This window comes from Grammomys surdaster, unplaced genomic scaffold (assembly GCF_004785775.1).
Source record: "Grammomys surdaster isolate TR1022 unplaced genomic scaffold, NIH_TR_1.0 252, whole genome shotgun sequence".
NCBI classification, from domain to species: Eukaryota; Metazoa; Chordata; class Mammalia; order Rodentia; family Muridae; genus Grammomys; species Grammomys surdaster.
Window position 1 is genome coordinate 1352798 of NW_021604693.1, and position 8938 is coordinate 1361735.

The 8938-nt window shown below is 49.4% G+C and overlaps 1 protein-coding gene across 1 annotated transcript in view; it reads left to right on the forward strand.

Annotated features, from left to right (window-relative positions):
* Positions 1 to 116: 116 nt before the first annotated feature.
* The window catches only part of Tmc4 (transmembrane channel like 4), a 12540-nt gene continuing 3718 nt past the window's right edge, over positions 117 to 8938 (forward strand). The window contains exons 1-10 of the mRNA XM_028775025.1: positions 117 to 261; positions 907 to 1111; positions 2014 to 2159; positions 2589 to 2821; positions 2964 to 3085; positions 6294 to 6441; positions 6965 to 7132; positions 7362 to 7525; positions 8019 to 8145; positions 8384 to 8481. Coding sequence (XP_028630858.1) covers positions 192 to 261; positions 907 to 1111; positions 2014 to 2159; positions 2589 to 2821; positions 2964 to 3085; positions 6294 to 6441; positions 6965 to 7132; positions 7362 to 7525; positions 8019 to 8145; positions 8384 to 8481 — 1481 coding nt within the window. The 5' untranslated portion in view covers positions 117 to 191. The remainder of the gene's footprint in view (positions 262 to 906; positions 1112 to 2013; positions 2160 to 2588; positions 2822 to 2963; positions 3086 to 6293; positions 6442 to 6964; positions 7133 to 7361; positions 7526 to 8018; positions 8146 to 8383; positions 8482 to 8938) is intronic.

Sequence of the window (8938 nt, forward strand, 5' to 3'; positions counted from 1 at the left end):
TCCAGGCTCAGGAGGCTGTAAGGACTTCAATTCCCAGGAGACCTTTATAGGAAGTGTACGGTAGTCACCCAGGCCACCTAGTGGCCAGGTGCAGACCTGCAACAGGCCCCTCCCTCACCTAGGGCAGTCCCCGCCCTGGGGGCCTCTAGAGACGGAAACAACTGTGCAGAAAGTACAGTTCATCCACAAACATGGAAGAAAGTCCCAGGGAAGCCTGGGGCCAATCCCCAGCCTGGTCTAGCTCCCGGAAAGCCAGAACAGGTAGGAGAGAGTTCTGAAAAGTCAGGTCCATTCATAAAGAAAAGAGGAAGCCGAGTTCCTGAACCTGAGAACCGAAGCGGAATTTCATTTCCTGGGTTTCCTGAGAAGGAAACTCAGATCTCCCGAAGAAGAACAGAGACCTAGTTACAGTCTTGGAGGAGAGAGTCAGGGACTAGGTCCCTAATATCAGATATATTGAGGGGCCGGGGTTCCAAGCGCACCAGTAAGGGAACAGGAAGTTGTTGAAGTTTGGGTTCACACTTAGGGTAGAAGGGAAATGGGAGTTCATACCTAGAAAGTCTGAGAGGAGAGTCTAGGGCCCTGAACCCCAATTTGAAGGAGAAATGATGGGATCTAGAGCCCTGAATCTGAGGGAAGAGTCTGGACTCCTGCGTCTGAGGGAGGTGACTTGAGACCTGTACCCCTGTGTCTGAGAGAAAGTGGGCTGGGGCCTGGAGCCCTGTATCTGAAGAAGAAGATTGGGGCATGGGCTCCTGGGTCTAAGGAAGAAGTCTGAGGGAGGTGGCCTAAGGCCTGTACCCTAGCGTCTGAGAAAGGCTAGGCTAGGGCCTGGACTCTGGGTCTGAGGAGAAAGGATTATAGCCTGGACTCCTCTGTCTTTCAATCTTTTGTTTTCATGCCCAGGCCCATCACTGGCCTCTATGCTGAATGATCTCCCCAGTGCTGCTACCCTTCGATACCGCGGCCCTGGTGTACTCCCTTGGGGAACACTGGATGAAGATGATGATGGTGGAGGAAGGAGCCTTCAGGCCTTTGCAGAAACTGCCCAGATGGAATCTCGCCCTTCCCGGGAGCTTCCCTGGCCTATGCAGGCAAGGCGGGCACACAGGTGAGCACCTCTTTTCTGACACACCCTCCTATAGGATAACTCCTTTCCTGATTTCAGTAGGTTTTTCTCTTTACTGCCTTGCCACCAGCCTGCTAGGGTTGGCCTGGGCCTGCTCTGAACCTTGTATTAAGAGGCTCAGGAAGACATAATCATTTTTTTATTTTTGTTCCTTCCCCTTCTCCCAAACTTCCTTCTTGGTGTTTACTTTTGTTTGTTTTTTCTTTTCTACATTTGTGTGTGTGTGTGTGTGTGTGTGTGTCTGTCTGTCTGTCTGTCCCTAAGAGCATGCATGCGTGTGACACAGCTTTCTGTGACACACAGGGGACAACTTGAAGGAGTCAGTCCTCTCTCTACGATCTGAGTCTCAGGGAGTTGGTCACAAATGTCCTTACTTGCCAGCCATTTTGTTTTATTTTGTTATGACAAAAACAGTGAGGGTCACACTCTGTGACCCAGGATGGCAAAAAGCACTATTTATTCCATATTTATCCCAAGCTGGCCTCTAATTTGCACTAATCCTTTTAACCTCTTCTCCCAATTGAGGGGACTACAATCAATAATGGTGTGCCACACTGGACTCCTTCCACACTGGACTCCTTCTTTTTCTTTCAAAAGCATGTCACTAATCTGCCAGCCTGTCCTGGGATTCTCAATTCCCCTGCCTCAACCTCACTGTAGGGATTACAAGCATACAGTACTATACATGGCTCTATCATTATTTTATGTGTGACTTCTTACGTGTAAATTAGATTTGATTTCTTTTTAATTGCTAAAGAGTATTATGGATACAGTATACCACAATGTCTATCTCATTATATTGAGCTGTTTCTGTCTTTGGGTGGTTCCCAGTTTGTAGTTTCCAAGCCCTTCATTTTCTGACTCTGACTCTGCTCTCTTTCCAGGAAGAGCCAAGCTAGAGAGCAGGTGGTTCCTGGCTCTGAATCTAGGGCTGCCTACTGGACCCGACAGCTTTCCAGGACCAAGGGGAAAATGAAAGAAGGCTTTCAAACTATACAGCCCTGGGCATGGACACTGAAGAAAATTGGGGGTGTGCTGGGCTTTAAAGGAAGAGGCCTGGGGCCTGGACTCCTGGGGTCCGAGGCCAGAGTGTGGTTTCCTGGGTCTGACAGAAGGTGGGGTGGAGATTACCCCTGGGCTTTATGGAAAAGGACTGGGTCCTGCACCCCTGGTCTGAATGATGAAGGCTAGTGCCTGAACTCCTCTGAATCAGAAAGAAGAAGACTGGGAGTCTGGGATTCTGGGTCTGAAGAAGGGGGCTGGTTCCTGGACTCCAGGATCAGGCCAAGAGACAGCTGTGTTATAGATTCCTGGGTCTGAGGAAGGAGGGTTGGGTCTGAGGGAGGAGGGTTGGATCTGAGAGAGAAGGGCTGGGTCTGAGGGAGAAGGGCTGAGGCCAGGACTCTGGGTCAGAACTGCGCTGGTGAGGAACCTGAGGCCGCTCTGCTGCCCCCTGCAGGCCAGTTTGGAGCAGGCACTGAGTCCTACTTCTCCCTGCTGCGCTTCCTGCTCTTTCTCAACCTGGTGGCATCCGTGATTGAAGTCTGCATGAAGCTGATCCCTGCCTGGTTGGAAGGGGCTCCTCCAGGACCCCCTGGCCCTAACATCTCCTCATCCTGTGGTTCCTACATTCCACACACTCACGGCCTGGTCGCCTTCCCCACCCAGCTCTTCAACTTGCTCTCTGGAGAGGTGGGTGCCATGGTCCCCAGAGGAACCTCCTTACTTTTGAAGGCTGGTGTCCTGGATGACACATTGTACAGATGAACTAGATCCCTGATCTTTACCTCGGCCCAGCCCCACCATGACCTTTGCTCTGCCTCTTCCTCCCCAGGGTTACCTAGAGTGGTCCCCCCTGTTCTATGGGTTCTACCCACCCCGATCGAACCTGGCCATCACCTACCTGTGCTCCGTCTTTGCCATCGGCCTCATCTACTTGCTGTTCATCCTACACCGGTTCGTGATGCCCACATCCTGATTCTGATAGGAAGGGAGGAAACTGGAGGTGGTAGAGGCCCCCTCCCCCAGGACCTATGTCTTCAACATTGATCTATTTTTTTTTTTTCGAGACAGGGTTTCTCTGTGTAGCCCTGGCTGTCCTGGAACTCTTGAACTCAGAAATCTGCCTGCCTCTGCCTCCCAAGTGCTGGGATTAAAGGCGTGCGCCACCACCGCCCGGCAACATTGATCTATTTTAAAGCCAGGTGTGGAGGTCCAAGCCTTCAGTCTTGTCACTTAGGAGGCTGAGGCAGGATGATTATTTTGAGTTCAAGATCAGCCTAGGCTACAGAGTAAGTTGAAGGCTGCTCTGAGCTACACAGAAAGATCCTGTCTGGCTGAGTATGCCTTTAATCTCGGCACTCAGGAGGCAGAGGCGGTAGATTTCTGAGTTCAATGCCAGCCTGATCTACGTAGAGAAACTGTATCTCAAAAAGAAGAGGAAGGAAGGGAGGGAAGAAGAGAGGGAGGAAGGGAGGGAGAGAGGGAGGGAAGGAGGGAGGGAGGGAGGGAAGGAGGGAAGAGGGAGTGAGCACAAAACAAGAAGTCCCCTGCCCCCAGCTTATCTAGTCGTAACCTAAAGTGAGGCATTTAATAATCACATAAAAGCCTGTTTAGAAGGCGTGTAATTATAATCTCAGTGCTTGGAAAGCTGAGGCCAGAAGGTTGCTCCAGGCTCCATCTCAAAATATCCAATGATATCAAGAACACTAGGAACACTAGGCTGGCAAGATTTTGCAGTGGATGGGGACATTTTCTGCCAAGCCTGAGAAGCTGAGTTCCTTTCCCAGAACCCCCATAGTAAGGGAAGGAAGCCACTTCCTCCACAGGTTGTCTTCTGAGCACCGCACACACGACATGCCACACTGATGCCATCACATAAACACACAAACATTTCACATAAATAAATGTAAAAAGAGAAAAAAGAATTAGCATGCTAAGCCTACTGGCATGGCTCCTGTCTGTAATCCCAGCACTTGGGAGGTGGAGGCAGGAGGAACAGGAACTCTAGGTTATCCTCTGCTGCAGAGTGAGTTTGAGGCTAACCTGGGTTATGTGAAACCTTGTGTCCTGTTTTTGCCCTTTACATAAATGGAGGGTCTACTCATATATTGTGAGGGAGAGCACCCAGGAATATCAGCTATGAGAGGGATGTAGAAGATAGAAGTTAAGAATCACTCCCTGTGGAGGTATGTTGTTGTTGTTTGTTTTGATAAAGTAGCATGCTGTAGTTTAGGCTGACCTCAAATCTGTTCTGCTGGCGAGACTGGGCTTGAACTCAGCAATCCTCCTGCCTCAGCCTCCTGAGGATTATAGACATATACCAGTGTGCCTGTGGGATGTGTGTGTGTCGGGGGTGGGGGGAGGTGCCGGGGATGGAATCTAGGGTCCTCATGTATGCTAGGCAATTGCTCTGTCACAGAACTGCTCCCACACCCCCAAGCTCTGAGGTAACTTTTAGATGTACAAAGGAAATGCTGAGTGGGTATTTATTTGGGCATGTGGACTCTGCAAAGGGTGAGCACTAGAGATAGATTGTCTCCCTCACACTCTCACAGATGGGGATGGAATCCAGGGCTTTCGAGTTTGCCAGGCAAGAGCTCTGCCACTGAGCTAAATCCCTAACATTGAGAAAGGGATTTGAACTGGCATTCAGATACGACTGAGAGATCCCCAAGGAGGGAAACCAAGTATTTTAAAAGGTGTTAGAGGTGAGGGCTATGGATGTAAAACTGTATGGGGCCATGCTCCCAAACTGAGAAAAGGTATTTTAAAAATCGTCTCCTGATTGCCAGGCATTTTTCCAGCTTGCAATCCTGAAGGAGGACACAAGCTATAAGACAGACTATGTAATAAGGAACAAATATAAATTATGAACAAGTATAAAACATGGATAAAAGGATCTGGGAGCCCAGGCCTGTACTAGGTAGGCAGGCATTAGGATCATGATTTTGAGGCCAGCTTTACCCTCATAGTGAGACTTTGTCTCAAAAAAATAAATAAATAAAGCAGCCAGGCAGTGGCTTTAATCTCAGCACTTGAGAGGCAGGTGGATCTCTGATTCGAGGCCAGCTTGGTCTACAGAATGAGTTCCAGGAAGCCCACGGAAGAGCTGGGTATGACAACAATACATATCTGTAGCTCCAGCACTGAGGGCTGGGGGAGGGCAACAGAGACAAGAGGATCCAGGGACTCACTGGCCAGCCAGTCTATCCTAAATGGTGAGTTCCACGTTCAGTGAACTAGTCCATTTGAAAAACAAAATGGGGAATGATAGAGGAAGACACCTAAAGTACATCTCTGGGCTCCAAACACACACACACACACACACACAATATCACCATGTATTTATGCATACACCAGATGTACACACATATTCCCAAGTGTATGTCTACACTCGTGCATACACTAAACACACACGTACCTTGCTGCCTGGTTGTCAGGAAGATACTTAAATCTTGGGAGCTCGAAGAAGCTCTAGGATGGTTTCTTTTAAATATAAAAATTCCTTCTGATTTGCATGCAAAGGGTGTTGCTTCTGGTTCAGATACTGAGACTAGAATCTCTAACGATGCAGAGATCATGTGGGAGCAGTCCCTACTTGTCCAGGGCAGCAAGGAGACGTTACTGAAGGTAGACATGGTCTCTCTGTCCATTTCTGGTTTTCTCTTCTTTTTGTTCTCATCCTTCCCTCCTACCGACTCAGTCTCTCTAGGTCTTTGCCGGCCTCTCAAACACTTGTCTGAATGGGCCGTTCCAGTCCGTTACTATGTTACCCTGTACACCTCTCAGCCTAAAATTCACTGTGTATCCAGGAGGGCCCCTGAACTTGCAGAAATCCTCCTAACTCAGCTTCTTTTGTGCTGGGATTATAAATGCATGCTGTTAGGCCAGCTCGCCTCTTCTCTAGAATGTGTTTTCATTCGTTCTTCTTTTGTCTCTTCTTCCTAGACCTCTTTCCTCTGGAGATCTGGCAGTGTCTCCTGAGTTCTTCTATCCCTTTAGGGTGTCTGCTTCCCAGATCTCTTAGCCTTTGGTTCTAAAGACTTTGTAAGTGTAAACTATCTGACTTCAGCAGGTGGCACCTGGTCAACAGGATTTCGAGTTTGTGTTCCATAAGTAAGGTTGCCCCCACCAACACTTCTCCGGCGGTCTGTTCTTTCAGTTCGGTGTCCGGGTTGAAGGAGACACTGTTAGCCGAGTCAGACATTCTGACCAGCTACAGTCACCGAGTGTTCTCAGCTTGGAATTTTGGCCTCTGCGGGGACGTCAACGTGCGGCTCCGTCAGCGCATCATTTTGTACGAACTGCAGGTATGCTCAGGGAGGCGGAGCTACCATTAATTGAGGACCAGACAAGACCCAACTAAGATGAGGCGCACGGCATTGCTAAGAGACAGAACTAAGCAGAAGCCAGGCTAGGAATGTCTGCCATGGAGGGGACTGAGGGGGTGGGAGGGTGGGGGGACTGGGACGTGGAATTTGTTTAGGAAAGGGATGGAACCTAAGACTGATCCCAAATGAAATGGGGGCGTGGCTTCAAAAAGGTGAACTAGCTGGGAGTCTCAGAGGATGGGGATCCTGGGGTTCTGTTTTGGGCCAAAGAAGCATAGGCCTTGAACAGAAGGCAGGGCGAGGTGAGCAGTTCTGGGTTGAACTAAGAAGTGGCAGACCTGGGATGCAAGTCCAGACTTCGGAGAGCCAGGGGCCAAGAACTAAATGGTTCCACGGACAGCCCTGGAGAGTATGGAACAAGGAGAGGGCTATACCTGTTTAATCTGAAGAAAAGTCAAGCCTAAAGGGATGGATCCCCAGCAGCAGTCCCTGTTGACCTTAGGTGGACCTAGAGGAAGCAGTAGTCCGGCGCCGTGCTGCGGAGCAGACGCTGGGCCAGCGAGCCAAGTTGTGGTCGGTGAGGGCGCTGCTCAACGTGCTGGTCCTCGCGCTCCTGGGGGCAGCCTTCTACGGCATCTACTGGGCCACAGAGTACACCTTGACACTGCAGGTGCAGAGGGTCTGGGAGGAGGAGGAGGAGGGTCCTTGGGTCCTAGAACTCACATTTCCACAGGTGAAGAAGCCCTGTGGGAGTGAACTGGGGTCTAGAATTCCTGGGATTTTAAGTGGCTTGGGAAAGGGAAGGCATTGAGCCTAGGATTTTAGGGTCTTTTAAGATAAGAAGAGGCTACGGGTGGACTTTCAGCTTGCTTCTTTCCTTGTTCCATACTCCCTTTCAGGAGACACCCCTTGTCCAACAGACTCCACTACTCAAGCTTCTGGTGGATTATCTTCCATCTATCTTCATTTCCGTGTTCAACTTTGTGCTGCCTCCTGTGTTCAAGTTCATTGCCTCACTAGAGGGTTACACCCGCAGCCATCAGATTGTCTTGATCCTGCTTAGGTTCTGGACTCATGGGATGGGGTGGGATGGGAAGGGATGGGGTGGGGTGGGATGGGAGTGTACAGGGAGAAAGGGGAAAAGGACAGGCAGAGAAAGGTTCTATAAATAAGACAGAGAAGTAAGCTGGTGAGATGCCTCAGAGGATAAAGGTGCTTACTGTGAAAGTCTGGTAACCTGAGTTCATTCCCAGAACCAGTGTAAAGGCAAAAGGAGAGAACCAACTGCACTCTGCACTATGGCACATATGTCATATCTGCCACTTATTTACACACACACACACACACACACACACACACGAGTGAGACAGGGAAGTCCCATCCATATGAAATCCAGGGAGTTCTGGTTTCAAACCCTGACTCTCAGACTCAGTTCCTTCCTCTGTGAAAAGTGTAGGGTGGTAGGGGGGTGAGTAGGAAAAACATAAAGTGGAGGAGATCATGAGTGTTTATCCAGAAGGAGGCGCTACATCAGTGTGGGTCCCTTCATCCCGCAGGACTGTGTTTTTGCGTCTGGCCTCCCTGGTGTTCCTTCTGTTCTCTCTGTGGAATCAGATCACGTGTGGGGGAAACATGGAGGCAGAAGGATGCAAGGCTTGTGGCTACAATTACAAAGAAATTCCGGTGAGAATGCTGTGGGTACACAGGTAGGGATCTTGGGCCTACAGGTAGGGATCATTGAACTGGGTGGACCGTTTCTTGGCTGGAAAGATGCTGCACATGGCATGAATGCTCAAAAACAGTGAAGTGCTCACCCATACAATTCATGAGCGGGGTTCTGATGTTTGCTGGCAATTTGGAGCCTCGATTGCTTGAGCCTCCAGGCAGGAGAGTCTGATCTACCAATTTCTTACTTCTTCAGTGCTGGGAGACTCGGCTGGGCCAGGAAATGTACAAACTTGTGCTCTTTGATCTGCTGATGGGCCTGTTGGTCACACTGTTGGTCCAGTTTCCTAGGAAGTAAGTGTCCTGCCCTTCTTGGTAGTCCTGCCCTGATTAGAGCAGGCCCCACTCCAGTGGAATTGTTCTTATATTTTACTCCACCTCTTTTCTTTTCTTTTTATCTGAGGTCTTTGCATAAGCAAGGCAGTTTGTCACTGAGATAGATACCCCCAGCCGTCTTTATAATTTTGTTTCTCTTATTTATTGGTCTGCATATGTGTCTATTTGTGTGAACGTATATTGTGTGCTTGTCGAGGGGGGGAATGTCAGAAGAAGGCTTTGTATGTCTTCCTCTATCACTCTCTGCCTATTCCTTTGAAACAGGGTCTCTCTCCCTGAACCTGGGACTTACATCCAAAAAGCCCCAGCAATCTTATCTCTGGTCTTCTTGGTATTGGAATTACGAGTATGCCAGGATGTCTGAATTCTGGGATTTTAACTCTGGTTCTCGTAATTGTCCAGCAAATGCTCTTAA